Here is a 25,814-nt window from a genome sequence, read left to right on the forward strand (position 1 = left end):
TGATTTTTTCTTTAAATAAATAAACATAATCTCGGATTTGACATTAAAATGTAATTGTAGTGTGTTGGTTATTATTATTTGCTTATGAATTTGTAAAATAAGCAGATATTACGTCTTATTTTACCACCGAGATAATGAAAAGAAAACAATTCACATAAACTCACCATCAAATCTGACGGGGTTTGAGAGGATGCGTCCCTTTAAAAATTAAATCAAATGTCCAAATTCAGGCGCTTAAATCGTGTCTATACTTATTAAATTAGAGTTTTGATGTAAATTAAGTAAACGGGGCAACAAAAGGTAGAAAAAGTGGAAAAAAACGGTTCGAATTTCGCGAATTTAACTCTGTTTACACTGCACGCGCTTGAAATGACGTCATTTGGGCGCCGCGCGCTTGATGCCCTGGGCTGAAAAATAACGGCAGAAATTTTAAATTAACGGTCGCTCAGTGTGTAGCACCGTCACCTCACAGCCAGAGGGTCATGGGTTCGATTCCCAGGTGGAGCGATCCGGGTCTTTTGCGTGTGGAGTTTGCATGTTCTCCCCGTGTCTGTGTGGGTTTCCTCCCACAGTCCAAAGACGTGCAAGTGAGGTGAACTGGAGATACAAAATTGTCCATGACGGTGTTTGAACTGATGAACTTTGTGTAAGCAGTAACTACCTGACCTGTCATGAATGGGACCAAAAGTGTAAAACATGACGATAAAATCCTAATAAATAAATATTTCAGTTCCTCTGACATGTAGCACCAAGCTCGACGTTTCTCGTCCTCAAGCAGCTCCATGCACACACACACACCATGACTAAAAAGGTCTACAAATGATCTAATATACAGCACCAACATGAACCAGTTATATCACATTTCTCTCAGACCTTGTTCCTCATGATGTCTAGTATCTTCAGAAAAATCATAACACTGACAAATAAGTCACTTTAAGCTTGTAGGACAACACAAAGGTAGGTTTGTGGCAGGACACTGTTTGGAAGATACACTACATGGTCAGAAGTATTTGGACACTTGACCATGAGCTTGTCTTTTATTGATATCCCATTTAAAAAACAAATCCCCACTTTGATAAACTAAACTAAGCTCTTCCTGTACAGCTTTGTGCATCTTTGCTCATTTTGTACATCGCAGAACTGGTTCAGCAAGACAGGACTTTATATGTGGTAAACAGTAACTGACCGTAGCATATACTGTCATTCCCTTTACCCCATCCACCAATAGACAATGACCCCCCACTAACCAGATATTATTATAGTAGTGGATCATTATCAGCACTGCAGTGACACTAACATGGTAAGAATATGGTGGTGTGAGCATTAGGTGTAGCAGTGTTGTGATTTTTAAACACTGTTTACACCTAATGCCCTCTTTATTAGGAACACATGATTGTTAGAAAGCACACTGCATTTGATCTTGTGCGAAACTTTGCACATTTCTACACTAATTCCATGACAGAAGTAAAATAATCAAACATTACGTACAGAAAAACAGAATTAACGTACGTTATATAAAGCAAACACACCAAAATTGTACATAAAGGTATGCAAAAACGTGATAGAGTATTAGTTTATTCATTTTTATTTGGAAGCTGTATAAAACATACAATTTAACCAGACATGTCCAAAGTTTTGCATATCTGTACATTCCAACAAGCAAAAACAAGAGGACAGAAACGTTTATTTTAAAAATGATTTTATTTATTAATATAGTGGTATACTTGTTGTTGTGTTGAAAAGTTTGTTGAAAAGGAGGGGGGAAGTCCACACGGGAAGATCTAATATTTATCTGAAGCTGTGTTATCTAAAAAGAAAACGATGTGCCGTAATAAATCATCTATTAGTAAAAAAATACATTTCAGGGCACATAGAACAGCATCCAGTATTACAAATGATAAGTAAGAGAGAAGCATCGCAGAGCGTTTAAATCAAGCACTTGTCTCTTGGTTTTGAATAAAGCGTAATAAAAAAGTTGTGGTGACCGTTGAAAATGTTTATACGTTATTACAGTTCGAATAAAATAATAGAAAAAAGTGGAATTATTCATATTAATGCCAAGTAACAAGTTTCAGAGTGTATAACCTGAATAAAAAAACAACAGAAAAAACTTTATTGTATTGATTTTTAACCTTTTTTCCACCATGTTTTATACAAAACAATTTCGACATAAAAAGTCATTTCCGAAGCAGAAACAAAGGCCATATGCTTGATTTATGTACAGCCAATTAGATGTCAGGAATTGTGTGCATAGCAGAAAGCCTGAGCACTCAGCATGTTCTCAGCTCAGCTTTACTTCATGCAGCCGGTCTGGCAAAACTCACTTTTATTCCTCCATGATCTAACTTCATTACAACTCAGGATCGGTAAACACAAATATAAACGTAAAGACGCTGTCATATTGAGAAGTGAATAAGGCATCGGTGCATTAGGAGGAGTGTGTGAGAGCTTGACCGAGTGAGAAATGAGAAGTGGGTGAGAAAAAAGGCTGAAGGAAGAGAAAAAGATATTGTGTGTGTGTGTGTGTGTGAGCAAGAAGTGTGAGCACCTGAGACTGATGTGCATAGATCTTCAGAGTGCAGGACGTTTGGGCTACACTCCACAAGTCCACCGGTACATGAACGGCTATTGTTCAGCGTGTCAGTCGGTTCCGGAAATCTGTGCTTTGTTTACCTGCCGTTTCACTTCTTATTTGTGACACCTCCATCACGTTCCTTCACTTTTGCTAGGCACTACATCTACACTTCCTCTCGTCCCTCCGCACCTACTGTGTGGGCAGTCACTTCATTCAAACGTACACAAACACAAACGACAATTCTTGTTATTTCCGCTAGATTATAATTCCATCGGATTGGTTCTAAATACTGCTGTGTGCATACTGGTGTATGTAGTAAAAATATCTCAATAGTTCATATCAGTAGTAAAAGTCCTTGATTTCCGGGGGACGTTAGTATTTTCTAAATCCTCAGCGGCGCAGAACATGCAGTCCATCGAAAAGCAACTAAATGCATCTTTGACTTGCTGTTGGCTGGTTTAGTGACAAAATAAAGAAAGAAAAAAGGAGCTCTAGAATAAAAACAGCACTTCAGAAAGTCATCCTCCCTCCGTGTCTCCACCTTTACAGTATAAAAGCGCAATCATCCTTCATTTATCACTGTCCAGCATCACCCTCCCTAAATGGCAGTGGGACTCTTGGTGTGTGTGGGTGAGTGTGTGTGTGTGTGTGTATGTGTGAGAGAGGGCGAGCATTTATTTGAGTCCATCTGGGTTTCTTATTCCATAACAGGCTCCTCAGAAGTGGTCGATCAGCACAGAAACGCAGTTGGCTCCGACCATGTAGTTTGGATCGCCGGGGAGGGATTTATTCTGCCAGTTCTTGGGGTCGCCTGGAGAAAAACGTAAAAGGAAGAATGAAATAATGTGAATAATATCAATATAATCAAGCTTAATAAACCACCACTGGGATATTTGAGTAAACACCACACATACTGTATATATTAATATTCATATAAACTATGTGGCAAACGTGGACACTTAACCATGAGTGTGTTTTGTTGGCCTTCCTATTTCATATTATTGTGCATTAATGTACCTGATTTCACCTCTTCCCACACTTTTGCAACTATAACAGCCTCCCCACTTCAGGAAAGGCTTTGCTCAAGATTCTGGAGTGTGTCTGTGGGACTCTCAATCAGCTAGTTATTTCAGGGATGCTTCGACATCTGGTATTGCAGGGGTTTATATGACTGATGAAAGTGTCAGTGTTACATAGAAATGTATATTTAAACGTAACACTTTTGTATGTATGGGTTGTAGAAAATGTAATGTTATTACCATGAATACCATATCATATGTGAGCTATGGAAAACTTAATGTTATTAACATGAATACCACGTGATACGCCTGCAGCCAGCAGAGGTCATAATTGCAGCAGTTATGAGGCTGTGGCCTATACCTATGGCCTCCCTCTCTCTAATGAACCAATCATTGTCCATGTAGGCACCCAGGCACCGCAGGAAGTTCAAGGCGCATCGAAGCCACATATAAAAGTGTAAATGTATTTTTATCTCCAAGATACATCTGACTACCATAAATTGGCATAGCACACAAGATTCACGACGTGCTTTCCTGCATGGTGGGGCAAAAAACCCAGACATGACTTCTGAAGTTGCCGCCTTTCATCTTGGTTAAGCTTAAGAAAATTAAAAAAGTGCCACATAAAGCCGAGACACAGATCACAGCAATCAAATTTCACGACATAAATCAGATACAAGACGCACATAATGGCCGAGCGTGAATGAAATCTCACATTTCTCTGTACTTGGACTATTTAATAAGGACAGCTGTAATCTAGCAGCTATGTGAAGGCTGGAAACAAATTCACACCTTCCAGCCTGAGATTTATAGATGAATATTTATAGGGTGAGAGAAAGAGAAAGTGAGGAAGAATGGAAGTGACGTCCCCTCGCAACCTGCTAGAGTGGAAAGAAAGGAAGCCAAGAAAGTTTTTCATTATAGCCAGGTGAGATTTCCCAAACAGCAGGCAGGATAAAGTGTGGTAAAGTGTGAAGAGAAGGTGATTCTGGGGTATACAATTTGAAGTTGGATTCCCAGTGTAAAAAGAATGATTGATGAACTGAAAATACACAATATGGCCAAAAGTATGCGGACACCCATTACTATATGCTTGTTTTAATCTGTATGGCTGTTAAAACAAGGGGTGTCTACATACTTTTGTCCATGAGTAAGAAAGCTTTGCAAACCAACATGTCAAAAGCAAAAAAGAAAAACACCCTTGGTATGATGATCATTCCAGTGTCTGAACGAATGAGTGAACAAATGAATCAGTGAGCAGTTTAAATGAGAAACACAAGAGGTGCAGTGGAAACCCCCGTGAACCCCGCACAGAGTGAACAGAGCAACCGAAAGCCCCAAAAGCAGAGATTAGCAGAGAGCCGCGTACCCGACGAGGAGTCGGAGGATTTTAGAGCAAAAGACCAACCATCAGGAGTCATAGACGCACAGTGAGGCAGACGCAGCTCCACCGGCTTCAGGAACTTCAGACCATGTGGGCCGCACATCACCAACGGACTCAGCAGGGTTTCACCTGCACGCACCAACACAGAGATGATCTGATATCGAGCCAGCATTATGACAGACTTAAATAAAAACCTTGGTGTGAATTATTTATTTTTACTCCATTAATAATGATTATTATTGCCATTGTTAATTCATTTGAACTTTATTAGAAACACATGTACACCTAGGGTCTGTCTGGAAACCTTTAAGCCCCACCACTGCAAAGTTCTCACAATTAAAAGTCGCTTTGGATAAAATTGTCTACCACATGCTAAAAATGTAAAACCTAAAACTAGTACAGTGTTTCTAATAAAGTGACCAAAAAGTGTCTAATATTTCTATACACAAACAACAAAGATATATTACTCACTACACATTATATAAGACATAATAGTTTAAACAAATTTGCATTTAATATAATAATATTAACAATAATAACGATATGATGGCCGACCTTTCTCCTTGTCCAGTGGTGGCAGGATGCTGTTGTCCCGACACACTTTGAAATAGATCTCCTGCTCGACGCCGTCTGGAATGGCTCCTTGCGGGATGATGATGCTCACTCCCGTCTCTATGGAGCTCAGCACGCCGCCGTTCGAATTAAAAATGCCCCGCGCTGTAGCCACCACCGTGTGCATATCTTCCTCATCATCCTCCAGAGCACTCGGGCTACGGGAGAGAAAAGAATAGTCTGTCAATCAAAGCGCAGATATGTCGGGAGTCAACATACAGACAATTTTGGCAAATTAGGTCGGATTGTCTTCTCTTCTTTCTATTTAATTAATTCATTTCATACCACCGGTTAAACCTGTTCACCCTGACCATGACACATTTTGTCCATGATTTTTACCGCGACCCAGGCAACACAATGACAAACAATGAATCGAAACAAAGCACACTCTAGTCCCACTGTGGTTTACACGAAAACGTACGTGTTTATGTGTCTGCTAAAATTTGTTTATTATTATTATTTTTCTCGCAATAAGCTATTCCACTAAGAACGTCCCTAGACCCTTCCAGTAATTGCACTGTCTAGTTGCAGCAGCACTAATCACTCATGTCTCTTAGAGCGTCTGTGTTTGATCTCAGACCTGACAGGGATGGCCTTGGGTACGGCGTTGATGTTGTTGTTCAGGAATTTGGCGGGCCGTCCGAGAGCGTCCGTGCCGTTGTCGAGATTCGGAGGCTGCGGTTGCGTTTTAATCGGGCTGTTGGTTGAGCCTTTGAGCTGCGCGTCGTTGGGCAGGAGGTTGTGGTTAAACTTTGGGCTGTCGAACTTGCGTTCGAAGGGCCGGGCCGAGGCGGTGTAGGGCTTGGGCAGGTTGTATCGGTTGTAGCTGGAGGGTGGAGGAGCGCCGGTGCCGTTGACGGGAGATTTCTCGGGAAAGCTCTTCTGTGGGAGGTAGCTGCTTTGCACGGTGTCGTCGCGACCCGGGGGCTTCACTTTGGGAGAGCCGAGAGGTTCTGGAGGAGGAGTGGCAGCTGAAACGTGCAAGTAAGAATGAATTCAAAACGTTATTTTAGTAATTATTAAAAAAGCAGTGCATCCCTTACCAGCAGGTTTTGGAAGAGTAGGGGGCGGAACAGCTGGGGTTAATTGAGGAATAGGGCTGACCTTCTCCACCGACTCAGTCCTAATAAAAAATAGAATAATAGAAAGCAAAATGCTATAATTTATCTTTGATATAATAAAAACAGTAAATAAATCTCTCCTACTATTTTTTAAACTCAATTCAAATTTCGGAGCCAGTTTAGTGTTACGGCTGTATATGATATCTGACTGCTACGCTGATCGAGCAGTATGTGTGTGGATGTGTGTGTGGTACCTGGGGTAGCTGGGTCCTGACTGGGCCTGTGGTTGTGCTGGTTTGATGACAGGCTGTGGTGGTGTAGCTGGTGGTTGTGTAGTGGGTTTGCTGTCGAGGCCGCGTCGGTCGAAATACGACAGCTGTTTCCTGTAGAAGTCCTCGTCCTCGTCAGGGTCGTAGTGGTTCGACCGGACGATGTCTCTCGACTGTGGCTGCTGGGGCTCGGGGGCTCTGTGTGCAGATGTGTTTGTGTGTGGAGGCACAATGTTAAACGGAGGCTGGATTAGTTACACATCGTTTCATATTACACAGCACACAGTGACTTCAGTGACTCAGCTTTAATGCTAAGATTCAACCGGAAGTTAAACAAAAACAGGGTAAACACACTGAACGTTATATTTTTTAAAGCAGCTTAGTGGTTAGGCCTGCTAGGGCTATCATTCAGCAAGTTAAAGGTTTGAATTCCTAGATAACTGTACCTCCTACAGATTAAATAGTTTAACTGGGTTTTATGCATCCAGATAGAATGGCAGTCTTGTATTCGCGGCAAACAGACGGCAGCAATCGCAAAAAACAGATAGTTTTTCGGTCATATTGACTGCACAGACAGTGATGGGGGAAATCGCTTGTCTACAAATTACATCCCTGCATAGTCCGATATTTTAGCAGGAACGCATCTGATTTGTGGTTGAATTGTTTCCTCTATCTGCTCTAGATAGAAGCCAGGACAGCACACTGTACTGTCATGGCATTTGCTTGGCATCTGTAAAGTCATAACAACCAAAGGTCAGCCGAAAATCAGAATCGCCAACATGCGATAAGCGGCAATTTGGGCGACAAAAAGGTAAAAACTACTGCTTTGCCCCCGGTGCTTCCCATGTGTGACACTGACCAGGATAAAGTGGTTGAGGAAAATGAATCTTACATAGTAAAACAAAAACATAAAAATGTAATAAAAGTTATTAATGCACATGATGGAGATCATGTTAGTGCATTGGTTACAAAACAAAAAACAAGACTTTCGTCCCCGTAGACGCTTACCTGTAGGTCTTTTCTTGGTCAAGGCTGTTTAGAGAGTTAGCTTTAGGCACGGAAGCTGCACCAGGTTTAGGAACCATATCTGCTGACTGATAAAAAAACAAAACCCCAAAGAAAAACAGATTACCACCATGTGAAATGAATCCTGTTTTAACAGCCTGATAATATCTAGAAAGTAACGCACCCTCAGGGCGGAGTCGGCGTTCTCTCTCATCCGATCCACCGACACAGAGCGCTTGTTCTCGAACATCTTGACTCGGGTCAGGACCGACTGAGGCTTCATGGCCGGGTCCTCCTCCGTCTCTTGCGATGGAGGCGGAAGAGGCTTGTTGACAGTCTCTGTTTCTGGTGGGAGGGTGTCAAATTTAGGAGGGGGTGTAACGTCTGAGTTCATGTTGCCTCTGTTCTGGGTGGGCTTTGACACAGGAGCAGCCTCGTAATACTGTTTCGGCGGTTCCGGAGAGCGGGACGCTGGCGAAGAGAGGGGTGGAGCTTCCTGGTCGTAACGTGAGAGCACGGTCGGGGGTTCATCGTGGCGTACGGGCGGGAGGCCGGGCTTTCCGTAGCGAGGCCGCGCCGGGCTGTAGTCGACGGGCTGAGGCGGCATTTGCCGGCCGTTTGGCGCGGGCCACTGCTCCCGCAAGCTGGAGTCGAAATGGCGAGTTTTGGGGTCTCCGTAAGCACCTTCGTATCGGTAGAGCTGGTGATCATCGTAATCTCTGTATGGCTGGTCGTCTTGGTAAAAGGGCTGCTGAGGGTTGAAGGCCGGCTGCTGAGAATTGTAGGCGGGCTGCTTTGGCCCGGGGCTCAGACGTGCTGGTTCGTCCATACTGTAGATCTCTTTCTGATAGAGCTGCTGATAGAAAAAACACAGTCGTGTGTAAGTGCAGCAAAGCACAGCAAAACCAGCGGCAAATCAGATGCATTAATGGCAAAGAAATGAAACTTAGATTAGAATGAAAGACCTGCAATAGAGTTAAAGGAGCTGTTAATGAAAAGGTCAAACCTGGAAGCCAGATGCAAAAAAATACAAACCCTGTTTCCGAAAAACTCATGCGGCTATATTTATCATAGTAGCATGATGGTTCCTCATGCAATGCTGTCTTTCACCCTCTACTGTTCATAATATTGTGAAAAGACTCAAGGAATCTGGAGGGATCTTAGTCAATCTTTCATTGAGAAATGTTCTTTTTTTTAACTGACTCTTGTTTTGCCTTTCTGCCCTATCAAATTCTATATGTGTTTATATGTACAAACACAAACGTCCCAAACTTTCTGGAAATGGGGTTTGTACAAATATATATAGATATAAAAAATACATTTAACTGCTCTATACATGCACACACCACTGTATGGTATGCCACACCATGTTGCTGCAAATAAAATACAACAATAGAGCTAGTAAATCAAGTATCAAGCTATATAACAGTACTACTGAAGCCACGGTCACACCAGGATTGTGTAAGAGACATTTTTAAAGTAAAATTAATGTAATTTTTGTGGGATTTCAAGCTGTCAGTGGTTCTTTATGGTTCTTCTCTAAATACATTACGTAAAGTTTTTTTGATTTTGACCGCGGCTTAAGGCAAATAAAAGCTTCACGTCAAATATAAAACATTTGATAAGTAGCCTTAAAGCTAAAATACTGTCCTGCCTGTGCCCTCTCTGTGCCAACCAACAAGGCTACCTTTCAAATCTCAGTACAGAAATGAAGGAAACTGGTATCCAAAGGAAATAAAATACAAGAAACCCAGAATCATTCACGTTAGCGCTGTCGGTGTAGGATGTACATCCCCAACATACATCATAGACCGCAAACAATCAAACGCATGCCATGCAGAATCATGCAACAGTGCTCAGCAGTGGAACGATCACGGCCATTTCTCACACAGAAGCTCACAAAAACAAAAACAAAACACATGCAAGACATACAAGCAGCACACAGACAGACCAGGTGATCGAAAGTCAGAGAGAGAGAATAGAGAAAGTGCACCAAGCTCAGGCTGTGATCGGGCCCCAGTCTGTCGCCCGGTGGCTCGTGCGGTACCTTGGGCTCTGATTGGCTTGGCTCGGAAGCCGGGGGCGTGATCTCCCCCGGTCCGACGCCGCCCTCCATCGGACTCAGAAGCGCTACGTTAAGGTGGGTAGCGGGGGGTGCCGGCTCTGGGGGAGCGACCTCAGCTTTCTGTAAAGGTGGTCAGAAATGTTTAATACAGCGCGCTCACACACTCAACATCCGAGCTGCATCATCATTCAACATCTTTATCTTGCTCATCAAGTGTGTTTAGTATAAAGGTTTATCAAAATAAGGGTGTAATGATACACAGGTCTACAGTTCCATACAATTCAAGCTCATTTTTCATTACGCCGTTACGTTTTTTTCATAAACCCAAGGAAAAAAACTCCAACAAAAATAGCTTCCTGTGGGCCACGCCCTTCCACTAGTTTATTGTCAGATGGCTGAGTGATATGACTACACATACTACATTCATAAATACAACAATAAATAAATAAGGTGAATCCCCATCCAGTCTTTTCTCTCCCTCAGACAGGCGAACTGTGAGTCTGACCAGGTGAGTAGCTCTGTTAACACTAGAATTCAGATCTCTGCAGTCGTGGTGGGCTACTGCATTGGCACCGGTGTGCCAACGGACATCCCGAGGCAGGACCATATTAAAAGATTATCAGCTGGAAAAATGAGGTGAACTAGTACAGGACATTGAAACTTTATTCAGACAGGACTAGAACTAAACGCTGACGCAGGTTATAATTCGTTTCTCAATGCTTCCTTCACCATTTTGGACACAAAAGTTCTGTGCACTTCATATCTTCTTCCTTTCGTCCCCTTGAAGGCTTACTGGGATCGGTGTTTAGAGACAGAGGCCGCGTCACATAAACAAGTGTAACTGCGGTGGCTTTGAGGTGTATGGACAGCGATGCTGAAGGGCGCTCAAATAGATGTTAAAGAACCAAAACGAGAGCTGTATTTCGGTAAATCCGTTAAGGGCATTATTTCAATTTCATGCAGAAAATAAACAGTGACTGTGAATTAAAGGGTGCAGAAGTTAGACCGCTGTGTTTTTATCTAGAGAATCGACAAAACTTGGAAGCCGAGACGAGCATCCCAAATGTTATATACCATATGGTCAAAAGTATTCAGACACTTGACCATTAGAGAAGTTGCTGGGCAATTGATGTTGGCCATATATATTTAAATACTGAATAAGTATATGAGTATATACCACCCCCTCCCCACAAGAGTTTCGCTTGTTGTTCAGATGCCTTAATGACTTCATTAAAATGTGTTTTATTTTCAGTTCATTCAACTGCTGTATCTTAGTAAGGGTCACAGTGGGTTCGATTCCACCGGAAATCACTAAGCCCACGGCCATCATGTTTGACACAGTCTATAAAGTCTGTGTAGGCGCTCAACTGGCCAATAGCACAGCTGAGAGAGAATACTGTAACAGGCCAGCGTGCCACCTGAGCGTCCGGCTGTAGAGTTCCCCTCGTTACATATTTTTATTAGATTTTGTAAATATTTCAAAGGATAAATATTCAATTGGAAGTGTATTCAGGTGTGCCGTGTATCTTATTGGAACCCTCGTATTGGGGGGAAAAGTACAACTGCTATACAAGTTATAGTTGTTGCTATGTACTGATTTGAGTTCTAGCATGTGCTACATTTTGGCGTTTTTGGCACATTAGAGACGGTACTTTTCACGGTAATTTGACTTACAATACTAACATAGTAATATATTTCACACTGACTCAACACTGATTACTTAATAATCCACATCATTTTGACAGCTACGAATTTAGACACAGCACCAGAGCACCATATAAGGCCGAGCGGCCGATACACACTTCAACACAACAACACAAGACTGCGTCATTCCGTTATAGTAAGAATACTAGTGAGAATACCGACAGTGACACCAGGACGAGTTACAATCACTTGGGGTTCGACATCCAGGCTATTCATTTACAGAAAAGCCTCACAAACACACACAAACATGCATACACCATAAATATGTGTCAACATTTAAGGTAACGGGGATAACATGGGCAGGTCTGTCTCATAAGCGCCTCCACATGCCCTTTCTGAAGCACAGTGCGGCCTCCAGGCAGCAGGGTATGTGTGTGGCTCTGAGTAACGCTACCTGGTGTGGTATGGTGGGGTTCTTGAAGGAGGCGGGTTCGATGCGGGTGAGCGTGTCGTAGCCGGGCGGTTGATCGATGACCGGCTCGGAAGAGCGGCTGATGGCCGGGGCGCAGAGGGGCCCGACGTCGTCGTTCAGTGGCTCGTCGTTGAGCGTCTCGTCCAGCTCGTGGTCGGTGTAGGCTCCGCCCTCGGTGTCCGTGTCCTCGTAGTCGGACGTGTGCCGGCTGTCCGTGCTGTACATGCTGTACTCGCTGCCCGGAGCCGACAGGTAGGACAGACGGTCGTCGTGCAGGTCCAGGTCGTCTTCGGATGTGCCCTCCGCCTGGTGGACAGAAAAAGAAAGAAGGAAGGAAGAAACGTGGAGGAGAGAGGTTGTTGGTAGGAGTTACAGACAAAACAAAGAGAACAGATTAGAGGGAAAAGGACGTGAAGAAGTGAAGAAATTTTAAGGGAGGGGACAGAGGGAGAGAAGGAGTAAAAAATAAAGGAAATTATGGAGACATGACCAGTGAGAGAATGGGAAATAAGCAATAAAAGATAAAAGAAAAAGAGGGAGTAACAGAGACAAAGATAAAAGGAAGAAGAAACAAACAAGTAGGGGCATTAGATATGTCTATAGTGCAAAAAAAGGAAAGGAAATTAAAAATGCACTCTATTTACATCAAATTTCATTAATGACACTTGATATAACAAGCGAATGAGGGGAGCAGCCTGGCCATTGGGAGGCGCACTTTTCAGTAACCAAGCCAGAACAGAAATAAAAAGAAGACTTGTGGTGCTCACCTTGCCCTCTGAAACCCAAACCAGCTGATTCTGCTGCTGCTGGATGGTCTCCTTCAATGCTCCATACCAACCTTCGTTCAAATTGTTCATGTTTATTGTGGCTGCAGCATAAGGGGATAAAACGAGACAAAGGGAGGGAAGGATTTAACCAACTGGTGAACAAAGCTGTGTAGATTTCATTTGCTACTATTAATAAACTAGCCAATCCTAAAAACCCCATCAAAGATACAGATGCACATTGGTGATCACTAGGTTACGTGGCATGAGAAGCAGTCATGCAGGATCAGAAAGAGGCCCTTCCTTAAACTGTTGCTGGCTAAGTTAATAGCATATCAATTATTTTACGCAACTGTTTGAATACACCTGGGTGTAAAAGACCTGAAGTCTAACAGATGTCCACATACTTTTGGCCAGTTAACGTATATTTGTATACATGCTAATTCACTGCTTCAAGATGTTCCAATCCTATTGTACCTTCCCAGTATCTAAACACAGAAAACAGGATCTCACAGGTGAAGAGGTGAAGGTTGTTCTTCCTCAGTTTGAGGGCACGCTCGTACAGTTTCCTGGCACTCTTTCTTGACTCTGGGCACAGTCTCGTCCTCATGTTCTTCACCCCCTGCTTACTGTCCGGGTTCAGGAAAACGACAATGGGGTACCACTGTGCGTAGTTCAGTCTGTCCACCGCATTGGGCGTGATATCCAACACTGCATGCTTATCCTGCACACACCACACATGGTTTTAAACATCACCTTCTGTTAAATACTGAGTTATGGGGAATAAACTGTGTAAAAAAACAGTGTCAGGTTTCTCCTTGCTCCGAGTGTATGCTCGTACGCGTTCACCTTATCGATGATCTGTTTGATGGTGTGCAGGCGGATGATTCCGGAGCTGCGCTGATCCGTTCCTGCGTCTCTGGGTTCACTCTCTGCGGTGCACGGCAAACACAACACAGAATTACACAGTACTCGGTGCAGCACCCACACCCACTCGTGCTCATGCTCCAGCTTAGCCCCTTAGATAGAAGCTGCCCTCTCACGCTGTGTATAAGCTCTTTAGGAGTTTGTAGGAGGAATCCTTCAGCATTTTCCAACCTAATCTCTGTCTACCACATCTGTATCGTACGTGTCACTTCTGTTTCTGCCTGCTTATTTTAACTTGTCTTTATAATTTGGACTTTTTTATATTTTCATTTCAGAAGCTTCAACATTAAATCCAGGTTTATGTTTTTATCGACTGGATCTTTGATTGTATGAAGAACTGTGTCAGAATTACTGGGGGTCACTGCAAGTACGCTACAGATGCTGTAGTCAAAGACTATCCCTTTAATAAATTCTCCATTCAATCAAACAAAACTGGTCTCAGACCAGGAAATTAAAGGGGGGGGGGCAGCTTCCACACACCGCATACAGCGAACATACTGGATTATTAGAGCTTGGGATGAATGTGCACATGCGACAGCATACAGGATATGAGTTTATATAGACCTCACGTGCATAACATACTGTGGGGTTTCATACTGTGTGTGTGTGTGTGTGTGTGTGTTTAGTGTACAGTCATTAGTGTCTGTAACAGGCAGCTGGAGAACTAGGATTTCTAGATGCACCTAAGACCCAGGTCCGAGTCTTAGCGGCGCAACCAGCCTGGCCGAGCACTTCACAGACAGAATCTGTGTCTGAGGGAGGGAAGAGTGCAGTACTGAAGTGAGTATATCTTCATAAAATGTAAGAAAATGCAAGAACTCAAACAGATTCTACCATTTCTTGGAGGGAGGTTCAGATGCTTGAACCTGCCTTTATCAGTACAGCAACAGCAGCTAATGAAACTGTGAACGTTCTAGCTAGACGTACAGTCTATAAAATGAAGGTGCCCTCTTCTTGGGTTCTTGGGTTTGGGGCACTTAACTGCAAAGTAAAGCTGCGTTCACACCGGCAGCCACGTTTTGCCTCTTTGATCGCTTGACCTTTGGTTGCCATGTTTTCACTGACGCTAGGCAAATGTACACCGTACTTTACTGGCTAGTATTTAGAGCGTAAAGAAGAAACTATTTGACCACAAATCAGATGTGTTCTTGAAGGAATATCACTTGTGTTTAAGTTTCACCTCTGTGTAGTGCATCACTGTCTGTGCAGGCAATATGAAAAGCAAACTGTTGTTGTTGTTTGTGCTCACTACTGTGTATTTGCAGTGAAAGCACGGACGCCCTTCTATCTGGGGGCTTAATTTTTTTGTTTACGTCCTGATATATATGCTAAGATAGTTTGTACAGGTCGGGGAAGTTTGGCAGCACAACAATAAGTTCCTCCTCCATTTCTAGAAGGAATAATTACATAGGAACCAAAAAGCATGCTATTTCTTTGAGGTGGAGATAAAGCGTGTAGCACTCTGCCAAACGCTAGGAATTTGCACAAGGTTAAACTTTGCTCGACTTTGTTGTGTAATCGGAAGCTCTATTCGAAAACGAATGACAACCAGCCCCTTTGTGGCCCCACAGCCGGTGTGAACGCACCCTAAAAGGTCAGGAACAAACACTCCCAACACAAAAATAAAACCGGGCAACTGAAACCAACATTTATAAAGCTATAAAGAACAGGAGTTTGTGTTTTAGCGCTATTGATGAAGCAAGCTGATGCAGCAGCGAGCAACATACTTTCCCCCTCTCCAGGGCGCTGTGTTTCTGCAAAGCAAAACGCAACAGTGTTACGCAAACACGTGGAATAAGGTTAAACACTTGATCCTAAGTGCACTCGGTGAATAGAAATAAAACACACGGCTATAAATCATTACCTGGAGAAAACGTTTCATAGTTAACTGGATTAGCAGACACGCTAGAACTCTGTGTGTATTTCACTGTGGGTATTGGTACGAGCGTGTGTGTGAAACTGATACTTACTCGCTAGTTCGAACATATCAGGTACCTCTCTGGCCAGTTTCTCTCGAGCTACGTCAGCGATTGGCCCGAAGACCACTATCGGCCTCAGGAATCCAGCTAAAAACAAACAAATAAATGAGCCTTGCTTTAAAAATCTGCATCTTCACTCCATCTCTTCAGATCAATGTGATGAAGCAGCAAATCTGACATAATCTGCTCGTCTGACCTTCTCTCAGGACGACCCTTTCGTAAGCAGGGAACTTGGTCTGCACAGGCTGAGCGGACAGGTCCTCTCGGCTCTTCCTCAGGTTCCGCTTGGAGCTGCGCAGGCCGCGGAATCTCCAGAAATCGGCGCGGTCGCCACCCGCGGTTTTCGGCAGGGTGTACTGTACGCTGGACAGCTGCTCGGCCCTAGAGAGACGAGGCGAGATGAGACAAGTCATTAGGTGAGCTATGTGGGCAGTCTGGTTTGATGCACGATTGGTCAGCCACTATCTACACCTGGGGTTTTACCTTGCAGTTCGTGAGTCGTTTGCACCCTGTGTTTACTGTAGCCCACAAGACAAGTTCCAATAATAAAGAGGAACCACTAGATGGCACCACAGACTAGAAATGCTCACAAACCAGAACAGCCAGTGTGCATCATGAAATCAGTCTGCTAAAAAACTGCATAAATATTCCCAGCATGCTCTTTAACCACAGTTCCCAGAAGTATCCCTCTGCAGGCGAGTACAACCTACAAAACAGAGCCGTTCTCAAAACTGGTTTACCCACCAACACCCACGTCTTAATTTACATTTACATTTTCAGCAGACGCTTTTGTCCAAAGCGACTTACACAATGAGCGGAACACGATGAGCAATTGAGGGTTAAGGGCCTTGCTCAGGGACCCAACAGTGGCAACTTGGTGGTGGCGGGGCTTGAACCGGCAACCTTCTGTTTACTAGTCCAGTACCTTAACCACTGAGCTATCACTGGTCTTAATAACATGGTAGCAGTTCAGGATCTATACTGTGTACCTGTTCTTGTTAGGGATTATGCCTCTCTCCACTTCCTGGTGGTTCTTGCCGATGCGGATGGCGAGCCAGGATCCCAGCTTGCCGTTGTACAGCGTGTCCACCACCCGGAACACCTCGCCCTTGTTGAAGCTCAGGCCGTACGGAGACTCCTTCTCGTACTCGAAATGGGTCCGAATGTAGAAGGAGTCGCCCACGTCGGACTCCACGATGCGTCGATACACTAATGTAGAAAACGAGGAGTTTGTGAGTTCCATAACGCTCTTATCATATAGGAAAAAAAATGCCCAAAGGTTTGCACACACACACACACACACACACACACACACACACACACACACAATAAACCACAAAGAAAAAAATCCCCCTAGGTTTTCTACTTCAATAAACTCACCATCTTTTTTCTGCTGTGCTAGGATGGTGACCTCTTCCCCTCTGGGTAGGTCCAGCAGGAACAGCACTGCTTCCTCTCGAATGATGTTTGCAAAGTCGACATTGTTTACCTGCACAGGAGGAAAGAAATGACCCAACTGTTTGTTGATCTTTAGATTCACTCTGTCAGACCAGTTTTTCTCCCACTTATAAAATTTAAATAGGTCCATATAATGTGTTTCCAGGTGGACTCTGACCTGCCTTGGCCATGACTAACAACAGGTGTGACCAAATGCGCTAATCAGAACCAGGCTCCACATGCATGGGGGTTTGGTCATGCAGTGTACTGTATTTTGCAGGACAAAAAGAATAAGAGGGGAAAAGGAAGCACTTTCTCTCTGTGCGATGCATGCGAGCGCTGTTTGCCTGGTAGGAGGGTGAAGGCGGGGAGCGTGCGGCGACCTTTCACTCAAAAAAGAAAAATGTGCGGATGGAACAGGGCTGGCCGCCTCACTGTAGGGAAGATTCTGGAATCTGGAATCTTCTGAGTGTGTGATGTGCAGCAGGGAGGAAAGCTTTGAAGCAGCAGCCTTACACACGGTTTGAGCTTTCCGGGAGAGGTGTAGGAGGGACTCCGAACATGTTTTACTGACACGTTAGAGGAAAACACGGCTTAAATGAGTCTAACACAGCAGCGCCATTGTGTGTCTCGATACGTTAAACAAAAGACGTTCCCGGGCCAGAAGGTGACAGGCATTGAGTCATGACAGCACAATGTAATGGTCACTGCTGCCCACTGTTATCATGGGTCACATGGTTTCTCTGTATTTTTCTAAAGAAGTGTTGGAGGCTTGATGTGCAGACAGACTTTATCTTACAAGACGGGTCAATAGTGTGTCCTGATACAAAAATACTACTGGCAGCAACCCATCTGGCTGTAAGATCTGGTTAACATCTTAAAGCTCGTCCTGATAGCCATAGCTGCACCAACATCTGACCTATTGCCAGGATGGATGGATTTTTAAACACCATGGTACCCCATGGATAATTTCTATAGCAAGAAATGCTAGTGCTGACCCTGTGACTACTAATCTGGTTCTTATTTTGCCCAGTCTCTGTCGCTGAGAGGAATTTTAGGAAAGCGGTTATCTTTGTTAGGGATAAGGTATCTCCTACGGCGTCGGTATCTCATCTGTAGGGGCGTGGCAGTGCCTGTAAGCGCTCCATCCACGCAGCGGCGGCACAGTGGTTACGCCTAGCACATATTACTCAACATCCAGCCCGACAAGATCTGACACAAGCACTTGTTCATTAAATAAGCCTATGATGTTTCCCAGCATGCCTGACATGGTGATCAATCAACTAGCCGCAAATCCAATGAGTAAGAAATGGTCACAAACAGGATTTGTAAGCATAAGAAGCCATTTACAGAGCCGTTTCCTGATTGTTATTTAGAGTTATAAGTGGTGCAGATTGTGTAAATAACAAATTATGCTTGATTGTCGCACCCTGAGTATCTGATCTCCCTCCTCCAGACCCTCTTTGGCAGCGGGGCTGTCCTCCAGAACTCCAGCAACAAAGATCCCCACGTCATTTCCTCCAGCAAGCCTCAACCCCACGCTCTCTCCTTTCCGGAACTTTACAAGCTTCATGCTGGGCCTGCGGACACAACCCACACACAACAGAGACACACATTACAAAGACAATCAGCATCTCTATGACATTAATGTATGTGCTATGCTGATGAGAAAGTAACATTTTAATAACAAACTCTTACCGCAGGATGCTGTCATCATGGGCAGGGCTGGGCACGGGGGCATCAGACGGACTGACGGGCAGATCTACATCTGGTTGGCCAGGCTGAGCGTACACAGGCTTCGGCTCTGCACAGACAGGCGCAATCATTTTAATGAAAATGTATTCATTCGTACAGCCTTAGTAATTATTCTGGGCACAGATTCCCATACATAGACATACTTCAAAGTCTGAAAAGATCACATAGAGGTCACTCTATTTTAATACCGTATGTTTTTCAAAAAGGATGTCCAGCAAGCTCATGGCCAGGTGTCCAAATACCTTCGGCCCTACAGTGCTTAATCTTAATTTCAACATGTTTTTTCATGTTGCCCTGGACGACAAAATATCCAACACATTCTGCACAGTGTTTTCGTTATTTTTCAGTTGGATGCAAAAAAAAAACCCTACTCACTTTTAAAAAATGCATGAAATGAGAAAAACAGAAAGGGAGTGGAGGACAGATGTGTGAACGTGGACCTGAGAGCGGGTGGGGCGGGAGAGAGAAACAGCCAGAGACGAGTAGAGAAAAAGCACACAGGAGTGACTGGCTCTGACCTGGCAGTGGGGGGATCTGCTTTTCTCCTGTCTGATCGACGGATGGCACGAGCAGTGCGTCCTCCACCATCTTCACAGGTGAGGACACGATCGGGGGCTTTGAGATCCTCTCCTCGTCACGACTCCTGTGGCTGAGACACACACATAGACGGATTACACAAACACAATATGCATTATACCATTAGACCAACAAACCCTACTAATTAATCCACAGTTCAATACTGAGATTTGGGATCTATGGTTCAAACTGCAAGCGCAACCACTTGGCCCAGACCCCGAGGTCAAAAATAGCACCTGTGATACGGTTTTGTCTGCGAGTAGAAATGCCTGTGCAGATCAGAGCAGATGGACCCGTGCCGTTCCAGACAGTGTTGACAGAAGTAGTTTCAGAACAGACACGATGTCCAGACAGTGTAGACGGCTGGTTGATGTGAGTTTGAATTCATAAATCAGAGCCTGTGTAAAAGTCCTCCAGACTGTTGTACTAGGAGTTATTAAACACGAGGGTTCACATACTTTTAATAAACAAACCTTTACAAACCTTAAATGAAAAATACAGTAACTAGGCATTATTATAGCGATATACTACTGTATAAACAGCTGGACTATGGGACTCACAACACATTCTAACACCTACTCAGCTCACATCATTAGCAGTGTTCTACTGTACTGTACGAGTAAATCTAACAATGCTACCAGTACACAGTGCCTATTGTACTCACTACCAGTACTTACAACCACATGAGTCTGTGCAGAAAGGAGCCTGTGTGCCTGCGGTGAGACGGTACAGATGATGGAAACAGAAAATGGTGTCGTCATCCAAAAAAATCACAACATTGTTCATTCTTGTAATGTATTATTAAATATGTGGACAGTTCAGGCTGCTTCTGACGGCGGTGGTGGTGGTGCAATGGCATAGAAAAGGTTTCCTTGCCCACAATAGACTCTTACACCAATCGAGCATGTTCGATGTTCCTTAATGGCCTCTCCAGTCATCAGATCTGATCTGAGCTCACTAGGTTTTCAGACATACCCTATATCTGCCCCAAATATGTCACATGACTACTCCGTAAACGTATAGATCTCAAGAACTGTTGCATAAAGACAGCTGAATAATCTCTGCTCACCTGTCCCCATATATCAAGCTAGCACTGATGGATTTGCCAATCGCTCTAGAACCAGCCAAATCTGTATTCATTACGGCCCAAGACTTACGGCGTGTCCCTGCACAAATCTAATCCAAGGACACGTCCAAGCAAGGTCAATCAATGAATCCACTCCATCATAAACCATCAACGTCCTGAGAATGGTCGCACAACATCCTAGTTTCTAATGCAAGTCGAAATACATGACAAAGCATTTGGAAATATCAATACACACAAAACAAGAGGTCAGAACATTTCGATGATGCCGACCGATCGGAAAGTTCATCCATCCATGAGCAGAACGATGCATCCTTAACTGACCCTTAACTTTCCACCCTGTTGTTTTAAGTGATGGCACTACTGAGTACTCGGATGATGCAGCAGGGACAGAGCGCACAGTATTACAGTATTACAGTATGTTGCTGCTGTCTACAGTTATTGTGGCTTCTGGTGGAGAATGGCGTCCCAGCCTCACCTGAAGCAAACTACTCCTACCTTCACAAGCACCTTTGTGCAATTGGAGACGGACAATAGCACAGATATACACAGCACGGATATTTCTTGATTTGGATGCGTACCGTATTGAAAAAGGCAAAATTAAACGGCACGATGCACTCCACTTACAGGCGTGCTTTTGGAAAGTGAATGGAGACCAGGGTACCCGGAGGATACCATACGAAAAAATGCATTTTTATGTAGAACATTCATGCTCAATGTGAACATTTCTTGCAGGAGTTAGTCGTCTGGTTAGTCGTCGACATTATGGACAGAGACTTTTGACGGTAGCTCTTACCTTCCATTGCTGATCTGCTGGGGAGACTGGCGAGAGATGTCCGATGGATCGGAGCGCTTGTCCGGTGATAAACGACTGCTACGCAACTGCTCATGGGAATGATCTGACGTCAGGGAATGGATCTCTGAAATATCTGTTCGAATAATCCAACATGTCAGTATGTTTTTTTACAAGACACATAAATGTAATAATAAGGCAATGAAAGTACCAACTAAAAATGTAATTCCTGACATTATTCCATCCCTTTTTTTAAAAAGTCAGTATTTTTTAACAATACAACATTAGGAGGCGGTTTGGGTGCACACATTCATTACACGACCCAAAAGAATGTGGACATCACATTCCAAGTCCTGTGGTTGTGGCATTTTTTAATACTTCTCCAGTCATGAAAACCCGACCTGTTACATTCCTGATTAACTTTTCCTACAACGATCCCTTCAGAGGCAGTTTGGTACTTAATAGTAAGTGGTTCCTAAACCAGATGAGCAGGACGTTGGATGAGTAGCATCCTTCGGAACTGTTATATACTGTTACATGAAGCATTCACCTGCTAAGGTTTTTCTATAACATGGGTGTGTTAATAATCGATTTTGTGCAGCTTTTAGCAATACAATAGCCAAACCCACTAATTGGAAAGGGTGTCCACATGTGTCCTTACGACCAGGTACTGTAAGAGTGTGCGTCTCAAAGCATCCTCACCGTCTCTGTCAGAGTTGCCAGAAGGAATGCTGTCATCGACGTCGGGAATGTTTAGCAGCGTCGCTCTCTCGTCTCGCTGCACCACCATCTTCAGCTTGCCTTTCGAGCGCTCTATCAGTTTCTTTGCGTCAGTCAGTGATAGATTTTCTGTCACTGTGCCGTTAATCTGTTGTAATGGGGAAAAAAGAGATGGGACATGCGTACAAAACGGACACACTGCATTGCTTTCCAGTCCCGATCGCACACGGTCATATTCTGTGATACTGAGTTATTTATGTTAGTTTTGCTTTCATGTTCTATTACCAATCAAGCCACTTTTACATGCGGTTCGAGTAGCCAGGATCTATTATTGGTGAGGGCCTCATTATTACAGGATTGTGCTGATTCCTATTTTTACTGCGTCTACCTTCAGCACGACGTCGCCCTCCTGTATGTTTCCGTCACGAGCTGCCAGGCTTTCAGGTGTGATGTCCTTCACGAATATGTGACTCGCTAGACGCAGGCCGTACTCTGCAAACACAGCGCAGACACACCCATCATGTAGGGCAGCGACAAAAAGAATGAACAATTAAGAGAGTGTTTAGGGACGGCGCGCTGCCTCCTACTACGTGTCATCAAGAAAGCAAAACATTCCAGGCACCTCACATAAACATCAGAGCGTATGGAAACTATGCAGTGGAAGCAGCTATGTATAGAAATGACAGTTCAGGGGCACTTTGACCATCATTCAGTAACGTTTCAAGGTTCCTGAGCTGCCTTATTTCCAGTTGCAGCTACCTATTTTCAGTTCCACATTGTGAACCCGCTGCTGCTTGCACAAACCCCGATTTGATCAAGAAACCGCGTCGAATTTAAGTGTCAATACAGTCAGTAAAATCCACCATACGTTTCTCTACTGGGCTCCTAGCTTACCTTCAGCCTTGCGTGACTTGACTAGCGTTACTTTAGACGGTCGCAGAGGGCCGCCGGAAGAGACGGAGCGTCTGTCGGAGCGAGGCGAGGCGCTGTGCTCCCTCCGTCCCAAGCTGCCGCTTCGATCGGTGCGTTTGCTCGAGCCTGCGCCAGCGCCGGGTCCTGCGTATTCTTCATCTTCCGTGTCTTCTTCGCGCTCGGACATCGTCTCCCTGTCGCCGAGCCGAGCCACCGGAATCTGGACCTTCCGTTTACGCCGGACCGTCTGTCACAGAGAGGAACAGATGAACTGAACTCAACTGAACGTTGACTTGAAGTTTATAATCAATGGAGTCACAACTTACAATTTTTGCATTTTTGCCACTCTTCCTCAGTTGCTGAACGGCATAGGCGTGCTCCACGTTGTCCATGGAGACGGCGTTCACCATCACCACTCTGTCATTCTCGCTGTTGAATAAACACAAGTGAAGTGTTAATTTATTAAGATATAGAAGCGTGAGAGATTACTGAACTACCACCAAGATCCGGGGTTCGAGGAGGTGGTCGAACAGCTTAGCCACTGGGAGGTGCACATCAGTGCTCTCAGTTCCAGTCCCTAGCATGGGTAAAATAAGGAGGGTTGCGTTCTAAACGGCAACTGGCGTCAAAACTGTGCCTGATCAGGTTTGCGGTTCCAGAATGATCCACTGTGCCGACCCATAAATACAGTAGCAGCCAAAAAAAAAGAATAGATATCGAAGTAAGACTCACTGTAGTAGCCCCTCTGCCGGCCCTCCTTTGAGAACATCTGAGATGACGATGGAGGTCTCACCACTCTGAAAATGAGGGTTGTCCCGTCCACCTGAAATGGCTATACCAAACCCGAATCCCGGGGCCTGAGGAAGCCAGATACATCAGGTTAATATACATATATTTACATTTTTTTGTCCACGAAGAAATCATTTGTACTTAAACTATTTATACACACACACAATCCACCAACTGTCTTCCCCAATGTTCGACATTCCAGCGACTGATATGAAATACCACACTTGAGCTACAGATTTCTTCTATGCAGACTGCAAACGCGTCACAGATATTTAGTCTGTTGCGATAGTTCACACTTGCATGCTGCAGGTTCCTGGTACTGATTAACACGCGTTGGGTCTGACAAGCCTGAGCGATTCTGTGACAACACCATTACAAGCGCAGGGTCAGACGATTAGCATGAAGGTCACAGAGACGGAGTGCGTTTGTGTGTTAGCGGTATACCAGAGCTCGACGGTATTTTTCTCACATTTGCACCTAAATTGAATTAGATTATATTATGCTTCCTTTAATCCACGACATCCATGCTGGCTGAGGAGGATTAACCATTCAGTATCAGACAGTGGCTGATACCCTGAGGGTACCTGAGTCGCCTAAGTCGGCGTTCCCTCCCTTAAATACGGCCAACTGGGTCTGTAGAGCGCCCAAACAGACTGGTGGTTTGTAAAGGAAACCGAATGGAAAGCGCGCTTGTATTAAATGTAGAAATTTCCTTCTCATGCTGGAAGAGGAAAATGAGCCGAGACGTTTTTTTCCTCTGCCGTGTGAGAAAAGAGTGCAATCGTGACTCCTGCTTCCTGCAGCTGGTCTAATAAACACGACGACACGTTTGGGGAGGAAAAAGAAAGAGAGGGAAACACGACTGGGCGAGAGAGATGAGGAATGACATGGTGAGGAAGGTTGGACACTCACCCTGTGCAGAGTCACTGTGTGCTGCTCCCATATAACTGTTTCCTCCATGGCTGCACTCTGTAACAAAGACAAAACATAATCAGATCTGCAATGATGCTGCGTTCAATAATACAGTCCTGGCATCCGTCAGAAAGCGTATAGATGCACGTAGCTGGTGTGTATACGGGCACTTAATTTAGCCTGTGCAGAAATAATAATACAAATACAAATATGAATACATATATTGCCATTGTACAAGTACAACGAGATTCAGTGTGCTCTACTTTAGTAACAGAATAGATATATACAAAGTGGACCTGGATATGGAATAGATATATATACATATGTAATTAATATATACTAATAACAGTAAGAACACTTTAATTTGTCAGGTATTTAGCACAAAACCATGTGGATTGATACACAGCAAGTTGCTCACAAGCTCTAACCTGTTACACTGTGTATGTGAGTCTCAGATTGATTGATGAACATAGACGTTTAGTGCTGACTGGATGGTCAGGATTGGGACAAGTGTTGATAAAACGCGCCATACATAAAATATATATATATATAAACATCTCTTTGTGATGCACTTTGCCCATAACTGTCCGGAAGGATGCAGACCTGATGCCAGCTTGGATTAGGGGGATCACTCCAGGTAGGAGATGCGCCCAGACAGCCAGTGTTGCTTTCGCTGCGTGTTATGTAAGCGTACATGCTGATCAGTTTTTCACTAAAAGCCAATTTCTACTTTGTTTTTAAGGGACTGGACACACGCTGACAGCCCAGCTTCACCGTCAGAAGCAGATACGATCCAGTTCATCCCATTTATGAGTAAAATGTGCTCGAGATCACATGACCAACAGGGTTATTAATGAACATACAGTTTTACTTTGACGTTATCGCTCTACATCTGATCGTGCTTCACCCTCCTTTCTGTTTATATCCGTGTGCACGGTGTGGAAAGCAGAAGAAGAAGAAGAAGAAGAGCTTCAGCCCTTCCTCACTGCATGGAACTATTCAGATGATTAATAGTGGGCAGAGGCATGAAGTTTCAGGATGTACCTGGCACATACCTTCC

The 25,814-nt window shown here is 44.1% G+C and overlaps 2 protein-coding genes and 1 long non-coding RNA gene across 15 annotated transcripts in view; 1 reads left to right on the forward strand and 2 right to left on the reverse strand.

The window, feature by feature from the left end:
* fam189a1 (family with sequence similarity 189 member A1) overlaps nucleotides 1–268 on the reverse strand; it is a 71,637-nt gene extending 71,369 nt beyond the window's left edge. The window contains exon 1 of the mRNA XM_062989680.1: nucleotides 165–268. Within this exon, the coding sequence (XP_062845750.1) occupies nucleotides 165–167 (3 nt within the window). The 5' untranslated portion in view covers nucleotides 168–268. The remainder of the gene's footprint in view (nucleotides 1–164) is intronic.
* A 1,414-nt stretch (nucleotides 269–1,682) lies between these two features.
* tjp1a (tight junction protein 1a) overlaps nucleotides 1,683–25,814 on the reverse strand; it is a 62,657-nt gene continuing 38,525 nt past the window's right edge. For 5 of the 13 annotated variants that reach the window (XM_062989684.1, XM_062989690.1, XM_062989691.1 and 2 more), the window contains 28 exons: nucleotides 24,755–24,811; nucleotides 23,786–23,910; nucleotides 23,380–23,482; nucleotides 23,036–23,300; nucleotides 22,530–22,633; nucleotides 22,124–22,289; nucleotides 21,425–21,557; nucleotides 19,487–19,617; nucleotides 18,912–19,017; nucleotides 18,643–18,793; nucleotides 17,157–17,265; nucleotides 16,766–16,985; nucleotides 15,973–16,157; nucleotides 15,768–15,863; nucleotides 15,525–15,551; nucleotides 13,720–13,802; nucleotides 13,384–13,594; nucleotides 12,874–12,974; nucleotides 12,089–12,412; nucleotides 9,973–10,110; nucleotides 8,110–8,781; nucleotides 7,929–8,014; nucleotides 6,906–7,118; nucleotides 6,634–6,713; nucleotides 6,171–6,561; nucleotides 5,534–5,748; nucleotides 4,964–5,107; nucleotides 1,683–3,386 (listed from right to left, as the gene is read on the reverse strand). In XM_062989684.1, coding sequence (XP_062845754.1) covers nucleotides 3,292–3,386; nucleotides 4,964–5,107; nucleotides 5,534–5,748; nucleotides 6,171–6,561; nucleotides 6,634–6,713; nucleotides 6,906–7,118; nucleotides 7,929–8,014; nucleotides 8,110–8,781; nucleotides 9,973–10,110; nucleotides 12,089–12,412; nucleotides 12,874–12,974; nucleotides 13,384–13,594; nucleotides 13,720–13,802; nucleotides 15,525–15,551; nucleotides 15,768–15,863; nucleotides 15,973–16,157; nucleotides 16,766–16,985; nucleotides 17,157–17,265; nucleotides 18,643–18,793; nucleotides 18,912–19,017; nucleotides 19,487–19,617; nucleotides 21,425–21,557; nucleotides 22,124–22,289; nucleotides 22,530–22,633; nucleotides 23,036–23,300; nucleotides 23,380–23,482; nucleotides 23,786–23,910; nucleotides 24,755–24,811 — 4,731 coding nt within the window. In that variant the 3' untranslated portion in view covers nucleotides 1,683–3,291. The remainder of the gene's footprint in view (nucleotides 3,387–4,963; nucleotides 5,108–5,533; nucleotides 5,749–6,170; nucleotides 6,562–6,633; nucleotides 6,714–6,905; nucleotides 7,119–7,928; nucleotides 8,015–8,109; nucleotides 8,782–9,972; nucleotides 10,111–12,088; nucleotides 12,413–12,873; nucleotides 12,975–13,383; nucleotides 13,595–13,719; nucleotides 13,803–15,524; nucleotides 15,552–15,767; nucleotides 15,864–15,972; nucleotides 16,158–16,765; nucleotides 16,986–17,156; nucleotides 17,266–18,642; nucleotides 18,794–18,911; nucleotides 19,018–19,486; nucleotides 19,618–21,424; nucleotides 21,558–22,123; nucleotides 22,290–22,529; nucleotides 22,634–23,035; nucleotides 23,301–23,379; nucleotides 23,483–23,785; nucleotides 23,911–24,754; nucleotides 24,812–25,814) is intronic. The other 8 variants (XR_010007760.1, XM_062989685.1, XM_062989688.1 and 5 more) reach the window with 8 other exon arrangements.
* On the forward strand, nucleotides 19,371–25,592 carry LOC134304125 (uncharacterized). Its single transcript, XR_010007761.1, has 3 exons — nucleotides 19,371–19,564; nucleotides 21,364–21,577; nucleotides 25,497–25,592. It is a non-coding gene; the product is annotated as an uncharacterized LOC134304125 (long non-coding RNA).

This window comes from Trichomycterus rosablanca, chromosome 27 (genome assembly GCF_030014385.1).
Source record: "Trichomycterus rosablanca isolate fTriRos1 chromosome 27, fTriRos1.hap1, whole genome shotgun sequence".
Taxonomy (NCBI): Eukaryota; Metazoa; Chordata; class Actinopteri; order Siluriformes; family Trichomycteridae; genus Trichomycterus; species Trichomycterus rosablanca.